The sequence below is a fragment of the Coccinella septempunctata genome, chromosome 2, assembly GCF_907165205.1.
Source record: "Coccinella septempunctata chromosome 2, icCocSept1.1, whole genome shotgun sequence".
NCBI classification, from domain to species: Eukaryota; Metazoa; Arthropoda; class Insecta; order Coleoptera; family Coccinellidae; genus Coccinella; species Coccinella septempunctata.
The window spans coordinates 26133039-26158105 of NC_058190.1; the positions used below are offsets into that span (position 1 = coordinate 26133039).

General features: G+C 36.8%; 1 protein-coding gene across 1 annotated transcript in view; it reads right to left on the reverse strand.

Annotated features, from left to right (window-relative positions):
- LOC123306447 (dynein axonemal heavy chain 10) overlaps window positions 1–25067 on the reverse strand; it is a 60931-nt gene that overhangs the window by 11601 nt on the left and 24263 nt on the right. The window contains exons 9-17 of the mRNA XM_044888453.1: window positions 24752–24991; window positions 19548–19738; window positions 19295–19493; window positions 15896–16143; window positions 15200–15344; window positions 13010–13319; window positions 11036–11149; window positions 9835–10178; window positions 271–9543 (exon numbers count right to left, since the gene is read on the reverse strand). Of these exons, the coding sequence (XP_044744388.1) occupies window positions 271–9543; window positions 9835–10178; window positions 11036–11149; window positions 13010–13319; window positions 15200–15344; window positions 15896–16143; window positions 19295–19493; window positions 19548–19738; window positions 24752–24991 (11064 nt within the window). The remainder of the gene's footprint in view (window positions 1–270; window positions 9544–9834; window positions 10179–11035; window positions 11150–13009; window positions 13320–15199; window positions 15345–15895; window positions 16144–19294; window positions 19494–19547; window positions 19739–24751; window positions 24992–25067) is intronic.

Sequence of the window (25067 nt, forward strand, 5' to 3'; positions counted from 1 at the left end):
GTTCTCTAGATACTTCTTTGTACTTGCGAAAAACACCTGGTAGTTATTTAAATTCGATTTGGATATCACGCCTAAGATCAAATAAATTGATTCTCTTGTTCTCACCAAAAAAAATAAAATACAGACAACGAAAGCGTTACCTACGATCAAATTGAAGGTCAGCACTGTGAAAATATCTGAATGGGTAATTCGGGCCACCATAACATAAAGATAAATAAAATTCAAGCACCAAAAAAAATATCTACGACATAATTACTACAAAAATATTACCTGAACAGAGATGAATGCTGCAGGACACTGCCTTTCCGACTTTTCTAAACTGACGCAGCCTTTGATGAAGAACTCCAACTCAGCCTGAGTAATGTTTCCTTCATGTTGTTCCAATTTTGATGTCATTTGAAAAGAATATAAAAGTTTATGCTTTTCAAAGATACCGGTGCATCCATAATCGTATACGTTCTTAGTTAGATTATTGATGATGTTACCCAATCTCTTCAAGAGTACAGTGTGAGGTAAAGCCTTTCTCAAGGAGTATGCGAAAACTTCAAGATATGAGCCCAAGGAGTACTGATACATGGAGTTCACAGCTGCCATGTCGGCCATGACGAAAAATAAGATAGCACCCCTTTTGGCAACAGATCTGTAACCATCTCTCAATCTGTCGATGTCCTTCGATGTCTCCACAGCCAATTCCAATTTCTCCATTACCTCCCCTGCTTTACTTTTGGTGTTTTCCAAAGTGGCCACAAGTTCCACGTTATCTAACATATTTCCAGTTGTAGTCGACAATTCTCTTAGCAGGGAATCTTCAAGTTGTTGCAGCAAATTTTTGTTAACGCTCGTCTCCGATATGAGCATCTCTCTCTGTTCCTCCAAATCAGGTCTCTCATTCCTCACTACCACACTCAATAATTGATCTTCTAAGCCAGATAACGTAACGGTATAATTGATAACACTAGCTATGGCATAAACAGATGGATTGAATAAAGGATTAGCAAATTTGGTGGTCATGTACAATCTGAAATTCGGATCCCAGTCAACTTCTTTATCACCAAGTTCCACGAATACTCTTCCTGAAACAGTCTTGATATTTTTCGAAATAACATTGATGACCACTGGATCAATATAATCGTCGACATCTTGGAATATAACAGGTGATCCATATTTTATAGCCATATCCAAGTGTTTCAGGAAATCGCTATCGCTAAAATTGAGAATTTTGAGATTGAACTGTTCTTCTCTTTTCTTTATCCAGTTTATGGCTTGTTGTTGTGGATCGATACATAAAGGAAACCTTGAGCTTCTTATTGTCAATATGCCATTTTGAACCGAAAGCTCATCTGGAGGTAAACCTTCGGAGTTCCATACGCTCACCTCGACATCACTTGATAAATTCGTTTCTATCCTGTAAGGCTGTGTCAATGGAATTTCTCTTGTTACTATGGACTCCAACCATTTAACGTATACTATATCTCTTCGAAACTCATAAGTGAAGGGTCCACAATAAGCTAGAAAACCAGAAGACAATAAACAACTTCCTATGAGTCTTTCTTTTTCCAGGTGCAATTGTTTCAAATCTTCAGTCCATCTAGCTTTTTCGGAACTTAATCCTGTGATCAATTTGTCCGCTGCTATTAATCTCCTCATCATGATATCGGTTTCTTCCTGAAGTTCCTGACGCCTCTTTAGGGCGGTTTCATATTTTTCATTCAATTTTGCTAGATCCTCTTCGAGTTTTGCAATTTCATTATAAAGTTTCTCCAAATTCCTTTTCGCGGTATCGTATTCTTTTTGTAGCTCTTCTACCCTTTCTTTCTTCGGCTTCACTTCACGGTAAACAACACAGTAATCCAAAACTGCCAACACGAATTTGAGTAAACCATAACCTGCTTTCGATATAGATGCCATATCGTTCAGTTTAGAAGATTTTTTCATGTGCGCTCTAACGGCTCTCTGCTGAGCTTGTGTGATGTTATTTACGTCCATTTCTTGCAGCGTCTTCAAAAAATTCGGATCAGCCATCATACCTTTTGCAGTTTTCCAGTTGATCTCCTTGTAGCCTCTTATAATGGCAACGCACTCGCACACCACTTGGACAGCTTCAGGAGGTGTTGCGAAGGATCTGATTTCTGTGATATCGGATTTGTCCAAATCTTCTAGAGCAATTCTGGCTGCTTCGAGCGCAGGCATTGCCTCCGCCAAGGCTTCTTCTGCTTCTCCCTGTTCAACACTGATTACTTTGGCTTGTTCTTCAATTTCTGTACTCCTCACTGATGCTATGTTCTTCTTTTCAGTGGCTTTCTTCGTACCTGCATCTATCTCAACTAGCATAGCTTCACATTCAAGAGTTGCTTGAGTGACAATTACTTTTTGTTTCTCCAATTTCTCATTCAGAACAGCCAATTCGCCACTAGCTTCTTCGATTTTAGACATTCCACTCATCAATCTGTCGCACTGGCTTTTGATGAAAGCATTCTTCTCATCCAGTAATCTGAGGTAGGTTTGTATGAAATCTAAGTAATGTTTAGGAGTGACATAGTTCTTTCTCCTCAGTCTTAAAGCATATTCAACAGTGAAATGCATAATATCCCTGTGTGAGTTGACAACATGTTCAATAATTGTTGCTCTGTAATCTTCAGGTATCTTCGGATTTTCTTTCAAGAATACGGAAGCAACAGCGAATAACGCTTGCACTGGCCAAGGAAATACCCAATCAATTGTTGTATTGTTGACCAAGCCTGGAAAATTTCTACACCTCTTGCTCAAAATTTCTCCTTCTGGTGACATTGAAAGCACTACGTGTAAATTATCGTTGCAGGTATTGACGAAATATTGCCAGACATTATCTTTAGCGACTCCATAGCCAGCCTTTGTTGCAGCATTTCTGCAATTGCCAATAATGGCGTCTTTATCATCGTCGGTGAAAAGTGAGGGAACAATACCAATCATTAAAATATTGTTAATGAATTCGAGAAAGCCTTCTTCAACAACTTGAGCGGCAGCGAAGAAGAAGACAGTGGGCTTATTGTCTACACCCAGTTTGTTATATAATACTTTCAAATCTTCCTTGAACATTGTCTCATTGTAACCTCTGCAGAGGGTAATGGTGAAGAGATCACAACCAGCCGTGAAAGCTGCAAGTTTGGTTAAACTTAATTTTCCACTTCCACCAACGCCAACGATCATAACATGACCTTTCTGTAACCTCAAACTACGGTGAATTCTTGTCAAGTGCTCCAGAGCGTCATCGAAAAGAACAATGGGAAGTTTCTCTTTCACCTCATTGTACTCCTCGTGAATCTCTTGAAAGAGAAAATATATTGCTTCATAGTCTAACAAATCTTCATAACATCTTGCCTCATCTTCATTGATGGCATTTCTGTAGTCTCCGAAAAGTAATGGATCTCGCATTGCATATTCGGTGACATCAATCTGTTCCTCCTCTTGTTCTTGCGTTTTTTCTTCTTCGGCTACAAATGTGAAATCTTCGTCTTCATCCTCTGGAACTGCAGCAACTTCTTTGACTGGCGGAGGAAATTCAGTTTGAATTTGTTTTATGATATAGTTTCTCATCATTTCCTGGTCTTTTTCGTTTATCAGTCTGTCACAAATGACTCTCGTGAATTCATTCCTCCATACCCTAACGACTTGTGGGATAGTAGTATAAAGATGAGGTTTTGTTATGCACATTCCAGCTACAATCCTTGAAAGATCTCTCATGTTGAATATATAGTGGAACTTCTTGGGAGTTGGGGGTAACTGAATAATTAATATGTTGTAAAGATTGATCGTCATTGTTATCAACTTACTACCAACTTGAACTTCAGGAACAAATGTGCTAAGGTGTCCTGATAATATACAACTGTAAATATGCTGCAGCGTTTCAGACGTCGGAAATATCAAATTGTACACAGTAAACATCGACATGAATCTTGGATCTACTTCATTTCTACCGCCACCAGCGACACCCATCGCGGCAAAATAGAATATATCCCTCAAAGATTTCCAGTTCAAATCTTTTCCCCTATCAAAAAATCCTCCCAATTCGAATAGAAGTTTCATCAGGGCTATGGGTTGTTGGGTACCATATTCATCGACTTGAGGCATGTTCATATCATCGATGAAGCAAATCAATTTTTTACCCATTGGTGGACCGTAAATTTCTTTGGTTCTCTTCTCAACAGATGACTCCAAATTTCTTTGTACGTCCATTGAGGTTGTTCGTGATGAGAAATTTATATTCATTATAATATAGGATTCTTGATCCAGATTCCTCAGGAAATCCTGTATAATAGCAGTTTTCGATGTACCTGTTTCTCCTATCAGTATAATTGGTCTTTTCACGCGATTCATCAGCTTCAAAGCATACGTTGTCCGGACAGTATCAATTGTGGGTACTAAAATTTCGGCAAAACGTTTTTCGGGCTCGTGAATATACTGTGGTACTAACCAGTCCCAAGCGATCCACTTCCTTTCTTCTATGTCTAAATAATAGTCATAAAAAGTCGGAAAAGATGTTGGCATTTTACGTATATCACATGGTTGATCCTTTGTATCCTCCGCTTTCAACATTGAACACAAACTTTTCATAAACTCATCGAACTCTTTTCTCCCGTCGAGTAAGAGTGCAGCACCAACAGAATTGTATAGGGCTGTAACGAACACGGCTTCAATCAGTTCGGTATCTGCAGGTTCTTCTGGATTTCTGGTGTCTTCAGCTGGTTGAGGTAAAATGGCGTCTATCACGAAACATAGTTGAGTCACCATGTTCAATCCTGTTTGAGGAATGACGGTTTTCAAAGGGGCTACTTGTCGATTCGCTAGGGTTCCTTCTATGACGTAGGCTAAAAGATCAGGAATATATCTCTCATATAGCTCCTGAAATGCTTCGAAATCAGGCGGGTGTGTTCTTGTTTTTATCCATCTGTCCCAATAAGGTTGATAACCTAAATTCTTGGGATCTACATACACCATGCCAGCTCTTGATACTGTAGCCGGTGAAGCATACTGCAGATCTCCTACTTCAAATAGTAGCGCGCATATTGGGGTTTGCAGTCGAATTCTTTCACCATTGGCCAAAGTCAGGAGTTTATTATCATCCATTACTGAATTCATGTTTTCTATCCAGAGCGCATCAACATCTCCATCGAATAAAATATACCTCCTCTCTTGTTTTTCAGTAGGTTTGTTCATCTCCCTGAATATGTTAGAGAGTAGTCCATCCACCCAGTCTCTAGTAGCTGGGTCTAAAATCCCATACAACTCTATAACTGAACACGCCTTAGGGTTCAATGTATAAATCTTGGTGGGTAGCCCCATGATAGTTTGAGCGTCTGCTAACGTATGAATAACCACAGACTTTCCACCCCCAGTGGGCCCTACTAGCATTGTCGAGTGTCTTGTCATCATCGTTTCATAGAACTGAACAACTTTGTCCACTTGGTAAGGCAGAATAATATACTGCTTTCTAGCTAGAGCAGTTTCTACTGCTGCATTGAAATCCGGATAACCCACTCTGGGGCAATCCATTCCAGGAAATAGATCTCTGATGAGACCCAAAAACAAAGGAACATCATCAAACACGAATTTAGGGTGATTCATATCTCGCAGAGCTCGCATGAGTACTAAAGCTTCTTTTATATCTGGCGACGCCCTCTTCAGAACTCCAGCCATTCTCAAGACAGCATTTAAGGCTCTGAGACCCCAGTCATAATGAAATTGTTTGGAAAGTTGTTCTCTAGCTAATTTATATAAAACCGTCATCTTCTTTGCCAAAACCTTAGCTTCCAAAAATCCATCGGAAAATAAGGATATCAAACAAATCATTTCCATATCAGGGACTATACAAACAACAGGTCGGAATAATGCTTTTACAGATTCTGGCAACTCTGTACGTCCTGCATAACCTGGATTCATAGTTATAAAAATACCGACTTTGGGATCTAGATGAATTTCAGCGCCTTCGAACATAAATTTGTCCACTTTGTTCATCAAGGCACTTCTTATTGTCTGTAATTGTGTTGATATTACCGATAAAACTGATATGTCAATTCGATTGAATTCATCGAAACATCCCCATGCTCCGCACTGTACCAAGCCGGCAAGAGTTGTGCCTATGGCTTTGAAGTCCATACCTTCTCCGCAATTTGTAACTATGCAAAGAAGCGCCATGGCTTTCGCCAAATCTTTTGTTGTTTCGGTTTTTCCAGTTCCTGCAGGTCCTGCTGGGGCCCCGCCCATATGCATGATAAGTGCCTGTGTTATTGTTAGATAAATACGATCGGTCAGAGCTGTTATCACCAGTCTGCCGTTCAATCCCATATATTCATAACCGTATTCGAACGAACCTGTGCACTGATTTACATAGAGATTATCCAAGTGGTTGATCCAGTAGAATCGAAGTTGACTCTCCCATTCGAATTCTTGGGCATCAGTCACACTGTCCCTCACAAAGCCTTCTATGATGTCTCTTGCGTGCACTTCGATAATTGCTATGGTCCTCATTTTAGACCTCGTGTTTGGAGTCAGATCTGCTCTGACGCTCACTACTATTTCGTCCAGTTGCGAATTCAGTTGCGTCAGATACTCCTTCATGGCTCTTTTGTTCCCCTTTTTGATCTTCACAAATACGTTCTCAACTTCTGCAGTCCACCATACTTGACTTCCAGCGAGACATACCATGCCGAGATATTCCAACATCCACTCTGTTCTGGGTCTTCGGATTTTTCCGTAGTAGAAAATGCCAGCTTTTGTTATGAACCTATTGGATCGTCTCATCTCCAACAGCACATCGTTCATCCAATCCTCAACTTTCCCTGCTACAAACACCGCTGTTCTAAATTCCATAACTTCACCTTCTGCCGATATCATGGCACTTGCGACTAGCCTGTCTTGACTGTCTGGAGCAATACGCAAGGATTTGATGTTATCGAACATTTTGATCATGTGATCTTGTACGCAGTTAGGATCACTACTGCCTAATATTGATAGCAGTTCTTCCGTGGAAATGAAATAAAACCTAGGAAAACGTCTTCGTTTCGAATCTAAATAATCGTTCAGAGACTTTTGGCATTTATCAAGACCTAAGCTCAACATTTGAAACTCCGATAAACGTCCTTGTACTAAGCAACAATCACAGACCAGTGGTTTTTTAACAGAATCCGCCATGATCTTCTTGAAGTTTTTGTCGATGTCATCGAACTTTTTAGCTTCTTCCGGAAGTTGAACTCTTATGTCGCCCCCAACAAAAATTCCTTCTAGATACAACCACTTCCTTTGGACTTGCAACCATTCATCGATAACTTCCCCGATGGTCGATAAATTTTTTTCCCACTTCTGAACTATCGGTAGGAATGGACCGACAAACTGAGAACCAGCCATACTCTGTAGATTCATCGAGTTATCTTCCAAAACTTGCATTATTTCATCTACTGGCCCCAAAAGATATCCACGGTCTTCGCTGCCCTTCGAATGTTTCACGATGATGAATGACATGGTTGCCCATGTATCTACAATTTCCTTAACCCCTTTTTCTATCGCCAATTCCTTTATTGCATTCGTTATAATCTCTTCAGCTATATCTTGATATCGATGCAATTCCATTGAGAACATATTATCCAAAGTGAACCTGTCAGGTGCCATATCAAACTCAATTCCTGTCTTCAACATCAATTGCTTCCAGTGCCGTTCTCTCAATGCTTCATTCTTTAATGAGACCATCAAGGGAACGCTATTTTTGAACATTTTCATCTTATTCTCGAGCGTAGCTCCTACCGGTAAATTTTTTACCACTCTTGGTAGCTTCTTGAATTCCTTCACAAAGTTTTCCATACCGTCGACGAGAGCTTGAGGGTTAAGATTCGCCCATAATGTTTTTCCCCAAATTTCACGTGCGTGCTTCTGATTTTTGTATATCCTATATATCAACTCCATACCATCGTAAACATCTTTGGCCTTGAGATATTCACTGTAATCTGCCAAAGGAATATCGAATAACATTTCAGCTTGAAGCAGTTCTTGGCGTCTCTCCTCGAATTCAAAAAAGAGCCTCTCGTATTCCTCCATGAGCCCTACGCCCCTGTCAAGGTCTTCGCCTACAGAACCGGGACCTTCTTCATTGAACCGTTTCACAAAGTCTGCTAGCAATTTGCAGAAATCGTTTATTTGGTTCAAGGTTATCAAAGCAAATCTATCTTTGGTACTCTCAAGTTTCTGTTCTCGGTAAAGTGCCGTTATGAAAAGGGATTTCCAATCTTTCTCCAGCTTATATGCTAATTCCTCATGTTCTGGATCGTACGGTAACTGATGTTGCTTCAGTACACTGTAAGTTTCTTGAAAATTGAGGTATTCCAATTCTGCATGCAAATTTCTCTTCGTTATGGCTCCGATGGCCTGCATAACTGACTTGAATTTGTCTAATCCTTTGATGTTTTGATTCACCTGCGCCTTCAACTCTACTATTGAATCTCTTAGTTCTTCCATGGCTGCGAAAGTTCTTTCTTCGAGTTGCCTACCCAATATCGTCTTCCATTCCAGAGAATGTTTACCTATTTCAATCAAAAGAGGATGTAGATTCAACTGAATGGCCCCAATAGGTATTAGATGTTCCTGCTCTTCCATCTTTGCTCGGATACTCTGATAAAAACTGAATTTATCGTCGAAATCTTCTAGAAGATTATGTTTCTGAACCCAACCCAAGCAAGTCACTTCTTTGTCGAAACCCCACAGACTCTTATATCTCCTCCATTTCTGGACGTATCTATGTACTTGGTAGATTGTTTTATGGGCAGTTTCTTGAAGCTTGGCTATCAAATCGGTGATGTCAGGAATTTTGATTATATCGTCATAAAATGTGTATGTGAATTCCTCCATTTTTGATATTTTTATGGGCTTACAAGGTTTACACATTTTATCCATCCATCTGGTGAAAGATTTCAAAGTATCTAGAAAATCTTTGGCATTTCTGACTATAGTGTTATAAATTTCAGGGGCAGTGGGATACAATACGACCTCAGGTAATTGTACTACAGCATCCACTCGAAACAACAAATTTTTCGCAGCAAGTTTAGCGGTAAACGTTTCCAAATTTCTGACCACCATTGTTATAAGCGATTGGAAGATTTCGTTCTCCCAATGATGGTAGTACGGCGCCATTTGGGGTGCCATCCCGGTGTTCGATTTGAGAACTAAATATTCCACTTTTATGAGTATGGGTCCAAAAGTTCCATAAATATTCATCATTTCATTGAGGCGTTCGGTGCGCAGGTCAACTACGGCACCGAAAAATAGCTTACAAGGAAGACGACTGGAGTTTTCTTCCTCAGTGACGAAATCAAACAAATTGAAATTGCCGAGTTTCTTGATCCGTTTATCGATATCTGCCTCTATGTATTCAATTTGAGAGAATAACGTTTTGAGGTGGTTGATCTTCAAAACGCAGTTTTTGGCGTAATCTGCTATTCCAAGAGACCTCCAATTAATTCTACTCAGTCCTTGCTGAACATAAAGTTCTACCTCCTTTATTTCTTCCTTGAGCAAGTTCATCTGGAAAAATTTGAAATAAATCAAGAATCAGAATATATACAAAATAAACTTATGATTAAAGAGAAATAAAATATATAGAGTATAGAGGCTCTAATCGATAAACAGTTTTACTTTATGCTTCAGACAGATGGAAAGGTGCTGAGGAATGACACTTAATTTTTCTGTATTAATAGTAAGCAGGTGATATTTCATTGTTTGCGTTATGTGATAAGCATTTAACTTTTCTGATCTATATATACGAGTGCAAAAGCCGTAGGTATCAGCTACTATAATAACAACAATTTTGCATACCTGTGGTGCTGTTAATTTCAAAGTAATATCGTTGTACGCTTCGAGCATGTCAGTTATTGCTTGCACATCACTTTGTAATCTGTCTTTTTGGATGGCAACCATCCTTATATCAGCAGGTAGCACGTAGCCGAAGTACTCCATGAAACATCCTTCTCTTATAGAATTGAAAAGCTCCCAGTCGAAATTCAAAGAGAATTCTAAATTTTGCTCTGCCATTATATTGTCTCCCATAACTTCATGCCAGGTCAGGCTTTTTAATGATTTCATTTTATCCATAAGCATATTGGTGGTCTTCGCTGACATCAACCATTTTAGTGTAGAAGCAACGATTGAAAATTTTAAACCTGTGGAGGGAACATTTAAAAACAATAGTGAAGTCATATCATTTCTCCTTAAACGTTCTCATTTTGATTAAGACCGATTTACTACCCTGATGAAAAATTTTTCGTGACCAATTTGTGAAAAAATTTTGGGTTCTGCTAGCAAAATCCAGAATCTTATCGAATATCGAATAACATCATAATTTAAGGCCCATTTCAGTCTCCTATTGGAACCCACTACGGATTTTGCTTGTTTGCGTTTAAAAATAATGGATTCTGCAAGCTTTGCCAAACTGCTAATACTATATTTATCTAGAATTGGATTACAACATACTTGCAGGCTATATTTTTAGGACAACAATAAATTGCCTAATTGCCAGAAGAGATCAAGAAATTGAGTCCGGCACTGGCAGAATTCAGTATGAGAGTACATATCTTCTTTCAGAAAACACTATTTAAGTATACGTTGAGTGTTGTTCTGTATAGATGTTGAAAAGCCATGAAATTATTTGATGGAAAATTATTTGTACCTGTGAATTTTTATTGTTTATATATCTTGTGCAAGAAAATCGTATTTACACAAGTTATGAAGATGCATTTTGTATCAATTTTAAATCTGCATGGAAAAACCAAATATTTTAGTAGTTCGCCACTTGGACTGCCAAACATATATTTGTTTCATCACGAGAGCTCAAGCTTTCATAACATGAACTATTCATCACGTTTTATCATGAAATTTCGAGTTTTGGTTTTTTTCCTGAATAATGACAAAAAAGCTTTTCATATGATTTTGTGCATCTCTATTGGTATATTCCACATAAATATTGTACCAGGAAACCTTGATAAATTCGATAAACGTCAACTTGTGTAAAAATTCTCACCTTTGGGAGCAGATGCAGAATTTTGAACCCAACTTGGTTTGGATGGCGGTTTCGTCGGTTGAATGCTAGAGCTCTGCTTAGAAGTTTTGGCTTTCATATCCTCCATTTTGAGATCTATTGGAAAAAACATCATCCAATTACTTGATTGCAAACAGTTACGTATTTCTGAACGTTGATTCCATTTGTTAAAGATACAATTTTAGTTATTTTTCGATTTTCGAGAGAATCGAAACTTTTTAAAAGAGAAACCTAATAAGAATATAATGTTACCAATTATGGAAGCATTATTTTAGCTGCCAAACTGTCATGACAGAAAAGATATCAGACAGACACTCAGGTGCAAAAAATCGTATTCATATTTTCATTTACAAAGCAAATGTTTCAATTCTTTTCGAATCAGCAACAATAACAATCTCAAACATTGTATTAGATTGAATAAACAGCTGTAGAATTTTTTTCATTTCATTCGGTCAAAATACAGTGTTTGCAAAATAAAGAGGTGCTATTCGATTCACGCATAAAATTGAGGGGAAAATCGTGATGAGCAGATGTTATCCGTCAAAATTAGTAACTGGTATTTCCAACTCGGGCCCTCATGACTGCTTTCAAACGTCTAGGCTTAGATTCGATTGAGGTCCTAAGGTCTTCATTATCAATTTGCTCCCATATTTCTTGAAGCTCATTAGCAACCTCTACCAAGTTGTTTGGTTGAGGACCTGCACTCGCACCTATCTTCCTAGCCGATCTCAAAGATGTTCGATGAGATTGAGGTCAGAACTGCGAGCTGGCCAGTCCATGCGTGTAATCCCGACTCCATTTTAATAGGCTGTAACGATTCTAGTTCGGTGTAGGAGCGCGTTGTCTTCCTTTAACGAAAAGTTGGGCCCGAAAAATGGCGCACAAGCGAGATACTCTGAGTAGACAACGAATATTCCCCACCCTGTTCTATGTATTATGTTTTGTAATATGTAATTGATATTATTTTATGATTAAAATTTTTTTTTTTCATTTCCTCTACTGATAGAGGTTTGAAGAGATAGAGAGAGAGATATCTGAAAAGCTATTCTGAACAAAAATTACTGAGTTTTCAGATCCTAGATGATATGTTCAATAATTCCTCTGTATTCAAAATGAATATCAGAGGCAATCTTTAATCGGCCACTATTTCAATGAATTCGCAAATAACGAATGCGCTCCTTAAATCGTCAACATCTTCCCTCATCAATGAGATCTTACCTAACACACTGCCTGCTAGGCATCAGGTATTCTATAGAATACCTAGGCAATGTATGAAATGAATAATATTTCATACATTGCCTTAAGTTTGCAGGCATTCTATACAATACCTAGGTGTTGGGGTGCAACAAATTCATGGTACGTCTATGATTTCTGACAGCGTAAAAGAACATCGCTCTTTCCATGAAATGAAGAGAAACTGGATCTAAGCCTAAGGGCGCCGTTGATTACGTTGACATACATTATATTAATTCTCATTAGCTTTTTCAACCATTGTATTTTTAATTCGTTCACCAATCATTTATTCCATTGTGCAGAACAGTGACTAAAGTTGATTAACTAAGTGAACCTTCTCTTCACCAGTCCAAAACTAGGTATTGTATAGTAGAATGCCGGATGATACACATTGCCGGTAACATATACATATAGTTCTCTGAATAAAAGTACAGAAATTATCTTTTGTGACCAGATATTAAGCTGCGTATGAACTTTCGGGGCTTACTGGGGTGTCAAAAATTGGACTATAGATGCGAGAATGATATTCTGAATACTCATGACTGAATTGTCGATTGAAAACAAATTGACATTTACTCGTCGATCAAGCGTTGAAGCGTTGATTCCCCGATCAAGCTTCGCGCTTTACATATCGCACAAATAGTTTGCCCACAATAATCCTTCTCTAATTTTCGTTAAATTAAAAAACAAAGATATATTAGGTAATAACGGCAATTTTCTCACCGTCGTCAATTCCCTTCTTGAACAATAGACTGGAAACTTTCAAAATATCCATCTGCATAGCCTTCTCTACGGCATTCGCGCATTCATCATGCCATTGATCAAATTTACTCTGTTCGAAAGCCATTAATGCCTTGCTTACTTTAAGATAACTTCTGAAGGCATTCTCTTTCATCCTTGAAGAGATCAATTCGGGAACATTTTGAAATTTCATAATCATCTTCTTGAGTTTGTGGAACATCAATCTCACCCAGTAGATGGAACCTCCTTTTGGCGGAAAATTCCGACATAGTATCGGATGACGACGGTTTCTCTATAAAAAAATTTAAGTCAAGCAGGTGAGCAGAGCTTACATACACACTACCGGCGAAATTAATAAATATCATATTATGACGACGCAGTGATCATAGTTGAAAACGAGGACGACATAAGTTAATAATGGCTAAAATAGAATGATTTTTTTTTGTATACGTATAATTCACTAGGCTGAAGGACTTCGGTCGATGGCCATTAAAGAACAGTTAAAATTATTATTATTCTGTTTAAAAACCATGTTGTAAGTATGCACTAATTAGATTTTATTTTTCCAATTTGGAAAACATAGGATAAGTTTTTTGTCCCACTGTAGATAGAGCCGAAGTAGAGCGCTATTTAGAAATTGTTGATTGATGTTTGAAAATACTTTGAATACCTACATTCCTACGACTGTGCTGTATCCATACAGAAAACTGAACGACATGTTGAAGAAATCTTATTGATTTATAAGCGATTTTTAGTGTATTACAATGTATCAGGTTCGGAGAAAGAGTGAAAAACTTTCATTTCTTCAACAGATTTCTGTGTCTGTGTAATAGATGAATATAATTTGGAGTTTGGGACGGATACAGCTAAGATGTCTAAAACTCTGATGTATTCACTGATTCGATTTTGTTTTTAATTTCGTGGGAATATGGGATCAGTTTCGTTTTTCCCAGTGTAGGTGTAGCGCTGTTTAAAATTTGACAGAGCATTGTCAATTGATATTTGAAAATAATTTGAATACTTTCCTACGACTTATGAATTGTTGTATTTATAAAGCGATTATTGTGTGTGTGAAAATGTATTAGTTTCGAGAAAGGGGTGTAGAACATTCATTTATTCAACAGTAAGTTCAGTTTTCTGTATGGAAAATCAAGAACTACGGCTAATTCGGTGTGGCTGGAATTTGAGGCAGAACCAAATCAGACGAACGAACATTCGGGATGAATATAGCTAAGTTTTATGGCAATTTCAGCAATATTTCAAAAAAACTGTATTGGAAATACGTAATGTGAATTGTGGGCATATATTGAGAAACAGAAATACATAAATCTATTCTAGACTGTTCTTCAAATATTTTTCATGAGTTCGATATCAACGCAAAACAAAATATAACGAGAGAGTATCATTGGACTTCCTTTGGTAGAACAAGGATAGACCGAAGCATATGACATGGTGGCGCCGCCACGAAACTGGTCCCATATCCCCGATTTTCTGAAATGTTGATGCATGCAAAAAGTGACAATTGCATACAACAGCTAGTGTTTTAGACATCTTAGATACAGCTAACAGTTTTTTAGCAATATTCAATCGTAGTACTGAGACAGTTCGCATTACACCTGCGAGGGTTTTGCCAAGAGCTCAAGTTCCTATGACCTGATATTTCCCCACCTAGTTTCTAGGTAGGAGTGATAGGCATAGTCCTAGTGCTCCTAGAAAACATCCTCGCTTCACATGTAGTTGTTTAGGGAGGCAATACTTCCCCCTGAGCACTATACTATGAAAATCAGACAAGCAAGCGTTGTTTATACCTAATACCTACCATAAGTTATTTCATGAATTTTTTCAATACTCTCTACAATAATATCCAAACATTCCAAACTAAGTTCCGTTTGTGCAGATCAGATTAAAACCAAGTTCAACGTTTACAAGCCCTCTTAGTTTTGACGACTTCGTCATAGAACCGAATTTTTTTTAAAGGCATGCTCATTGAATTCTGGAAAAAGTACCTCCTCGAGAAAGACTTGAACCTCTTATAAAACTACTGATTGCCGCTCGATGACCGAGAGGGTTACTCTTTCCAGAATTCCATAATTATCTGCAATCTACATGCCGTTAAAAAAATTTCAAATTTATTTTCAGACGTTGAAAAAAATCTCTGTGGATTATACTCACAGTGAAAATATTGTCCACTTCTAACACTTCTTTCATGAACTGATCCAAAATAACATCGAATTTGCACATCAGCCTATCAAGAATAACCTGACGTGTCTCCATATGCTTGAATTTTAACAGCATTTCAAGTGCTATTTCGGAAGATCTGAAATATTCCAATTCAAATTGATGAAGAGCGAAAAAAAAAATTATATCATATTTTTATTCGTGCGGCTATAACATAAAAAGATCATGTATATTGACTATAATAATTCTTGTGATTAAGGATTCATTAATTGTCTATCTACATTCAATAATCACTTGTAATTAATAAGATATTATTCACTGGTTATAACCACAAACACAGAATCGTCTCAAAGTCACAGAAAACTCAACTGGGAGTACCCAAGACTCAACAAGAAGCGAGCCCTGAACATAGAAATATACTATATATAGTTGTGAGATGTCAAATATGAAAAGTTTCCTTAGCGAGTACTGAGGTATTTGAATGAATACAGTTATTATTGAAAATGATTTACTTTGGAAATAACTCATTCATAATAATTGTGGATAAAGTACAGTATTGCACTCGCATATTTTATCTTTTAGTCACTTGGATGATTTACAAACATCATCTGTGCTGAGCCATCATAAATATGCTCTATGAATACTAAAGCAGACTTCTTGCCGTTGAATAGTTCGAGCTACTTTACTCACCTCAGTATTTTGAAACTTTGATCAATGAAATTAACAGCTTCCATATCTAACTTTTCCACCTCATGATAAAAATTGTCCATTACTTGATCCCAGTTTTCTTTGGAACTCTCCATGAATATATCAAAGTCGGTGTTTTCAATTTGGATAACTAATTTTTCGACTCTTTTGGACACGCTGTCTATTCTCTGTGGATCTACGACTATGGAACGAAGTTCCGGACCAAATATGTTGTAAAAGTGGAACATCGCCTGAAAACAGGAAATAATGAATTTGGTGGTATGGCATTTTCGCACTCAGGAGAGGTGGTTTTTTCTTTCAATTCATCCTGTTTCTTACTTTTGACATTTTTTGCTCAAATTTTTGATTGAAGACAAGTATCATGTAATGTGGTTATTTTTTGTTCAAATTTTTGCACACATATTTCAAAAGTATTTCCATGTCCTACATATGAGGGGTTCAGAGCTGAAGTAAACCAAGTCCATTCAGCCTAGTTTTGAGATTAATGGCTTAAAAGTTGTTTATCACCCATTAATTCAAAAGTGACGTCTTTAGATTTTAAAAGGTTAGAATGTAAGCATATGCTTACATAAGAATAATAATAAATAAAGAAGTCACTTTTGAATTAATTGGTGATAAACAACTTCTAAGCCATTCATATCAAAATAAGGCTGAATGGACTTGGTTCACTTCAGCTCTGAACCCCTCATATCGTGAATGCTCATCAAACATTGTTATGTTTATACAGCTCTGCCAAGTAGCCATACGGAAAACTGAAAACTACGGTTTCTCAAATGGAATACCCTGTATATAGTGTAAGATTTTTGAATGTTTATTTTATGCATCATTTCGTATAGTGGAGGCTCGTGGTCCTTTAACCGAGTAGGCCGAAATTTCAATAAACTCTATTTTTTTCAATTCAATAAGAAGTGATTTTTTTAATACAGTTTTTTAAATACAGGGTGGCCATTTGAAAACGAAACAGACGAGATTACAGACGAAATAAATTTTTTCGATAGAAATGCTCGGACAGGTCGATTTCTGTTTCGAGGGGGACAACTTATTAAGATGTAGGTTACGGACGCATAGCGCTTCAACCCTTGCTACTACAACGCTCACCCCCAATTTTTGAATAGGGAAGATGGGGTGAGTGATACCTCATTTGAAAGGTATTTTTATACTGATATCAGCAAAGTAATTGTTTTTTCATTTTATGCATTAGTTCTCGAAATATTCTTAACTAAGTATTTGAAAATGAAGTGGTGTTTTCATGGCACTTGTAGTTTTTTTTTGTGAAAAATCGACATTTTGAGCTTCAAAACATACTTCCTATTAACATGTTCATCTAAATTTCGTTGATTGAAGAATTCTGCGGTTCCATTCGCACATTGATTGTTTGCAAAAAAAGTGAAATTATTTCCACCCGCTCTGTAATTGAATAAACCATGTCGAACAATGTATTAGAACACATACAAGTCTCGATTCAAAACTAAGAATAATTCACATGTCAAAGAACCAGTAAGCCAACTTAATGATCTGTTCGTAATGAATAAAGAAATATCGATTCTCATTTTTTTGAAAAAGATATGAATTCAATAATCAACAAAATGAAAACATTATTGAAGCCAACTGAGAAAACACTTCATAATTAAGTCGGAAATCGTTTCACGAATTGGGACTGGAATATTTCTGTGGCATCATTAATGATTTGATTTTCTTAGCTGGTAATCTGATTAGAGATATGTACGTATTTGGACTTTTTGGAGATTTCTATCGATCAAGTGCCATGAAAACACCACTTCATTTTCAAATACTTAGTTAAGAATATTTCGAGAACTAATGCATAAAATGAAAAAACAATTACTGTGCTGAAATCAGTATAAAAATACCTTTCAAATGAGGTATCACTCACCCCATCTTCCCTATTCAAAAATTGGGGGTGAGGGTTGTAGTAGCAAGGGTTGAAGCGCTATGCGTCCGTAACCTACATCTTAAGTTGTCCCCCTCGAAACAGAAATCGACCTGTCCGAGCATTTCTATCGAAAAAATTTATTTCGTCTGTAATCTCGTCTGTTTCGTTTTCAAATGGCCACCCTGTATATTTCATCGTTCAGTAAGAACCAGCGTAGAGGTGAATGTTATTTTTTGCCAGGAAATTCTAAACGAGTGAAATTATTCCACAAATTCTAATCTGAAATAGTTTCGGAACATTGAATTTTCTCTTTTATTCATCCATTATATTTTCGATCCTGTATTAAGCCCTGACAACTAAATCACAGAGTGTTCAAAAATCGAGTCCACTAGGAAGATGATAAATTCAAATTAAAAAACTCCCTGTGAAATCAACCCTCTCGAATATACACACACCGGCAAATTTAAAAGAACAGAGATATAATTTCGCAAATGGAAAGTATTTTTGCTATATTTGGTTTTTGTGCTGCCTATATATGTCTAGAAGCCATGCCATTCTTATACAATTGTCATTCATTTTGCACATTTTTATCAATTTAGTCAAGGTCAAAGCCAAATCAAAGCGAAAATATCTGTCGATTGATACATTACATTTTAAACGCGCATTTTCTCCAACCAAGTAGAATTTCTTAGTTTTTTCTTGAGTAATTGTTTTGAGTTTAGTTGATTTATGTTCACAATCATCACTTTGATTGTGAAACTGTAAATAATGAGTGCTTTAGCAGCACCTGAAATCGCCAGGGCAGTAGCAATAATCGAAAATGAAAATGGTCGATTTTACAATGATGTTGCCAACATGTTTGGGAAATCAAAATCGACTATCCATCGTAGTGTTATACGATGGAGAGTGTGTGAGGAGACGAGGTCAAGGCAGATCACATTGCGAACACTCTGCAAAAGACTTCGAACCACAGTTCAAGCAAGAAACGAATTGGAAAAAGTTCGTGGAACCACTATAAGTGAGCGTACAGTGAGGAGAAGACTCAAAGAAGTTGGTTTAAAGGCATATGGGTCAAAAAAAGAACCACAACTCCAGAGACGTCATCGATTAGCGCGACTAACTTTTGCTCGAGAACACCAAAATTGGAATGATCTCTGGGATAAAGTTTTGTTCACGGATGAGAGCCGTTTCTGTGTAAATTCGATAGATGGGAGGAAAAGATTGTATCGTCCAGGAGAACAAAACGAACAATTTGATTTTACTACTACTGTCTCTTTCGGTAGAGGCTCAATTATGGTGTGGAGTGGCATATGTTAAGGGGCACGCACAGGGTTGGTGGTTATTGATGACGGCGCTTTAACGGCACTAAGGAATATTCTGCAAGATCATGTGATACTTTTTGCCCCATTTATCGTGGCAGATTTTCTCTTGATGCAAAACAATGCTCGCCCGCACGCAGCTCGTTGTGTAACTGAATATTCAAAACTTACCATCGCTACATCTCTCAAATCGCCGCACACTTTGGCTATGTAATCCGATTCAGAAAATAATCTTATTTTATCGAACTCCCATCGCTGTCCTTTACCAGAATCCTCTATTTTTTGCCTGATGGTAAGATAGGCAGTCTTCCACATTTCCAACATATCCTTTGCGGTTTCTGTCTGACATCTTATTTCTGATATAGGATTTCTGAAACGGTTGAAATTTTAGTTTTTTCACAATATTACTAAGCGCAGCACTCACCTGAACAAGAATTCAGGATTCAGGGCTCTTTTAACTTTGTCCTTGAGACAGTAAGCAATTCTCTCCATCAGGGGTATCATTTTCTCATCTGTACAATAATACCTTGACAAAACCCAAATAAGTTGTAAGCCATCCATCAGTTCCATCAATATTCCTTTAACAGTAGCGAAATCGTCGCAGTGGGTTACAATCTGAAAAAAGTTAATTCTTTGATTCGACATTCAAATGAAAAATGGATATTGATTATTATAACACTCAATATATTTGTTATATATCCTCCTCTTCTATAGACTGTATAAAGTGGAATATTTTTGTTATGTGAAGAGAAGAATCAATAATTTTTTATATGATATTTTTAAATTGACTTTGAAAACTTTGAAACGATGGAGGATAATTACTTGGATGACATCAAGAATGAAAATCACAATCGGGGCCCCTCAAAGTCTAAGTTTTTCAAAAAAAAAGGGTTTTATGATCATGCATCAATTCTTCGGCATAAACAAACATTTCACTGGGAAATATGCACAAAACTATTCAATCTACAGTTTAATTCGGTTTTCAAAATATATGAAATCATGTTCCACAAGGACCCCCCGGTAACTAACCCACACAGAAAATTTCCAACTCGAAGTGTGATGGACAGACTATCTGAGCTGCAGTGAAAAAACTGAAATAGAATGAATTTTTTTTTTTGTATTCGTATAATTCACTAGGCTGAAGGACTTCGGTCGATGGCCATTAAAGAACAGTTATTATTATTATTATTAAGATGAAAACATAAATCACTATAAAAATTTCTTTCAGGTTTGAGACATTTCTCGTGGGGAGGCCTGATACATGTATCATCTTCAAAAAATATTCCGTAGCTAGTTGGATAGGCCAACATGAAGGCGTTTTCACCATCCAACATATCAAGGGGATTTTTAACAAGTAGAATTTAACCGTACAATCCCAATGTATTTAACGAGGCCGACTTTTCTTGTGCGGAAGTGACTAACCGACCATTTCCTGATTTTTCTACACCTATGGGACCAAAACAAACCAGTATCATTGCTGACCTACCTACTGAGCTAAATAATCCTAGTACATCCAGCAGTATACATAGCCGAGGCAGAACAAGAACCAAGAAAATCAAACAAAAGGGGTATACGAATAAAAAGGGTATGTAGACCGGGGTATTTCGGATAATGAGGATGACACGGTTGAAGAATATGACTGAGAGGGCGAAGATATAGCCTATATATATTACAATGGTTCATTTTCATACTCTAGATCAAACGAATTCTGGATCAGGTGTCATGTGTGCTCGCAATGGCGCGACGAAGAACTTGCCGGTGTTAGAAAAGGCACAAAAATGTTTATATGTGACATTTGCAAGATATGCCAATGGGACTTATATTTTCAATTTGTGTCTCATGCCTCTCAGTACATCGTATCATTCCTCCCACATGTGGGGAGGCTTGAGACAGTTTGCATGTTGTTGTGTTCAACGTTCTGTACAGAATAAGATATTTATGTTTTGAGACTTCTATATTTATTTTGTTGAACGATTAATTGAAGAAATCATAAGAAGACTTATATAATATGAGAAAAGTCCTGCTTCTTCATATAATTCAGTTTCCAAAATGAAAATTCCAAAAAACGTATCAACCCTCCCCAGTCTCCCCTATTGAAAGAATGTTTGTTTCTATGATTTGTTTTTCCCGATCTGTGGTACGAAAGTTGAGAAGAACTCATGAAAAGAAAATGTAACTGAGAAAAAACGGATAATAATGTTATTTAACTGCAACTTATGATGCTACAACGCATTTGACATTCACAAGAATGGAACTAAATTGCACCAAATGTTTGAAATGTTTTCCCCAACCTTTACAGGAGCTTGTCCTTTTCCTCATATATAACTTATGATGGTTTTTCCTCGGAATACTTGAGCACCAGCTATTCTTTATAGGGGAAATAGCTAACCTACCCTGGTGGTTTCTAGTGAAAGATAAGGTTCTCTGCTATCTTCTAATGAAGATGCTATTTTGATAGCGAAACACGTGTCGTGGTTTGAAAACCCATTTTGTGAAAATCGTATTATGTGTTTTGAGTTTTGAAAATTACAATTGAAGGTCAATATCTTAGTTCACAAATTTACTCAATATCTTAATGGCACATAATATACACCAAAGCAAGGAAGAAATAGTGAAAGTATTAAGAAGTGTATTGAACAAAATTAAAATAGGTATAGGTCAAATAAAAGCTCAGTTCAATAAATGGAAACACTATCTCACACACGATTCTGCGGAAATGATGTGCAGCATTGAGAGAAATGGTTTTTTCAAAGAGTGAAATGAACGAAAAGAAACAGAGTTCAATCTCGAACTAGTCTTGGTTGTTCCCGATTCGATTTCGACTTTCAGTTATAGGAAAATGTTTACGGAATTCAGCTTCCAAAATAAGAGAGTAACAGGTCGGAGAACCAAAAAATGACAGGATTCGATTCTCCGTTCCTTTTCGCCTTTCCAGGGGCACGCGCTCTGCAAGTCAAGCTACTTCTGGTACCATGAGACCTCGTACAGGTCGGAATTAGTTGACCGTTTCTTTTCGTCTTTTGAACAGCTCGGGCTCCACCAGTCAGTCAACTGACTACTTCCGATGTCGTGGGAACTCGGACAGGACGGGATGAGTTCATTTTGGTCTTTTCGTGAGATTTCGCAGAGGAAGAGTAATCGGTTAATGTGAGGCTCATATTTAACAGTACGGGGTCTTACCTCAGAAGTGTTTTTAGACTTTCGCACAAATGAAACACACAACTCTTGACAATAGGAAGTTACCACACTCGCAATCACTTGTAAGAAGCTATCTGCAATGGCTCAGGAAAGAAAATAAGGCTCAGTTGTACAGTTCAAGATTATTCTTGATTCTAAACTAGGTTCAATATTTAACTGGGCTCGAAATTAAATTATACAACCAGGCCTAAAGAAACTCAATTTTGTGAAAATCGTAGAATATGTTTCAGGTTCAATTATGGATTTTCAGCCATTGTATCATTAACATCAATTCAATATTCAATTAATAATGATGCTGTCAGAGGAAGTTCCCCTTTTATATCATACCTGAGTGTTGAGGAAAAACAATGTCTCACATGTGATAAAAATGTTGAAATTCCCGCCAGGGAAAATGTCTTCTTTCTGGATTATCAGCATTGACGAACAAAAACGCGATTATCTACAAATTAATGATGTTTAGGACGGTGCTGCATCATTTTTCGTTTTCAGAAATAAGGAAAGGGGGTGAAAACGGTCTGAAATTCTAGAGTAGTACCTTCTGTTTAAATAGCGCAAAAAATATTTGAGCCGTTTATTTTGAAAGTGACCTAACTCCGTTTTTCAATTTTTTGCCGGTTACCATGGTTACATGTACAACTTCATGTTATTTATCAGTGAAGCACTTCAGATTGCTTATATTCAGAGAAAATACGATACATTTTTTACACATAAGTTTTCCTGATTAATTGAATAACTGAGCCGTGTAGTTTGAAAGTGGCCCAACTCCATTTATAGTTACATGCGAAAAATGCGACTTATTAAACATTAAAATTAAAGCATCGAATAATGAAGACGAAAAGAATAAACTCACCGAAGAACACGATGTCCATTTAAGACTAGCAGAATCAGCTAGAAATTCACTAAAACAAGCTCAGGAGCAAGTATCACGTAATTCGAATTATTATTTTGCTTTCTCGTTCGACTTACAAAAAGCATTACCGTATCCCAAGCTGACTACCTCAAACGCAATATGTATCTTCTAAATTTTGTTATTCACAATTTTCCTAACAATAATGTTGACATGTACGTTTGGGATGAAACTATTGCATCCAGAGGTGCTCAAGAAGTTGTTTCATGCATCTTAAAACATATTAAAAAATTAAGAAGTGAAAAACACATCATAGCTTACAGTGACATGTGCACCGGGCAAAATAGAAACATTAAAGTAGCTTTAATGTGGTTGAAAATTGTCCAAGCTTTGGATAATAATGTAGAAATTATAGATCATAAATTTTTAATATCAGGACATTCGTTTTTACCAAATGATAGAGATTTGGCCGTGGTAGAAATGGCATTAAAAAAAAATAATGTTATTATTACAAGATTATTAAAAAGTGTCGGAAGGGCAATAATTTCATTCTAAATGAAATGAGACAGGAAGATTTTGTATCGACAAAATTATTAAAAGACGCAATTTTTAAAAAAGTAAAAAATTCTGATGGAGAATCAGTAAACTGGTTAAGAATATGTTGGATGCGTTTTGTCAGAAATGAACCATTTAAAATTTTTTATAAGACATCCATGAATGAAAATGAAAATTTTGCAGTTCTGAATTTATTACCACGTCGAAGTAGACCAAAAAGGTTCGAAAATATTGTATTGGCACCATTGTATAAAAATATTAGGCAAGTTACAACAGCAAAATTTAAGGACATGATTGACCTATTACGATACATACCACCAGAATATCATGATTTTTTCAAATCCCTTTCACACGCTCAAAATGTAGATGAATAGTAAATTGTTTTGTAATAAATTTATGTTTGTAATTTTCCATGTTCTGTAATTAAAAAATGTTTTGAATCGCATAAATTATGTTTCCGAAGTGTTTTCAACATATGCAAAACAAATTCCGTATTCTTTTTTTTCAATTTGAAACATCTCAAATTATGTTGAATGGACTTGGGCACCTTCAAATTTTATAATGAATCTGGCTGTTAATTTTGAAAGTGGCCCAACTCCATTTTTGATAAGAAAACGCACGTTATTCACTTAATAATTGCCACTATTTTGACAGGATCTTTAAATTTAACATCCTTACATACGCTTAAGCAGTATGACTCCTTAGTATCTTATACGTATATTTTTAAATTCATTGAAAAGCAAAACTTTCAATATCTCGATTTGAAGATAAATGGAGTTAGGCCACTTTCAAAATAAGCGGCTCATTTACTGGTGCGCCATAGGTGCCATAAACAGTATGTTTCACGTATTGGGTATTGTGATAGTAAAAAGTGAATCAGAATTCATTCTGAAATTTTCCTTGGCACTGTTGAAAAAAAATTCCCATTTTTGTAATGAACCTTGAACCCAAGCCTTCGTTTTTGATGAAAAACCGAACCATGACATAAGATTGCTCTAACTGCTTCTAGTGATCAATACTATACTCACATTGAGATATCGCAGAATGGTGTACAAGAATTTCACATTGTCCCTGGCTTGTATATAATTCTTCTTCAAGTCCAGCTGATAATGAACGAAAGCGTCTATAATGGGAGACTTAGTTTTTTCCAATAATTTCGATACTTTCAAAAACGTTGGTTTTTTGAGTTGTTCAACCATTACGCTTAGTGCAGCTTCTTTCTCATGCCAATAAGTGTATTCAGCAATTGGACCGGGACCGTCAGGTTTCTGAAACATAATTTATTGTAGAGCAATCTTCAGGGAGGGTTGAAGATAGTAGAAAGGTAATGAATTGTAAGAATCT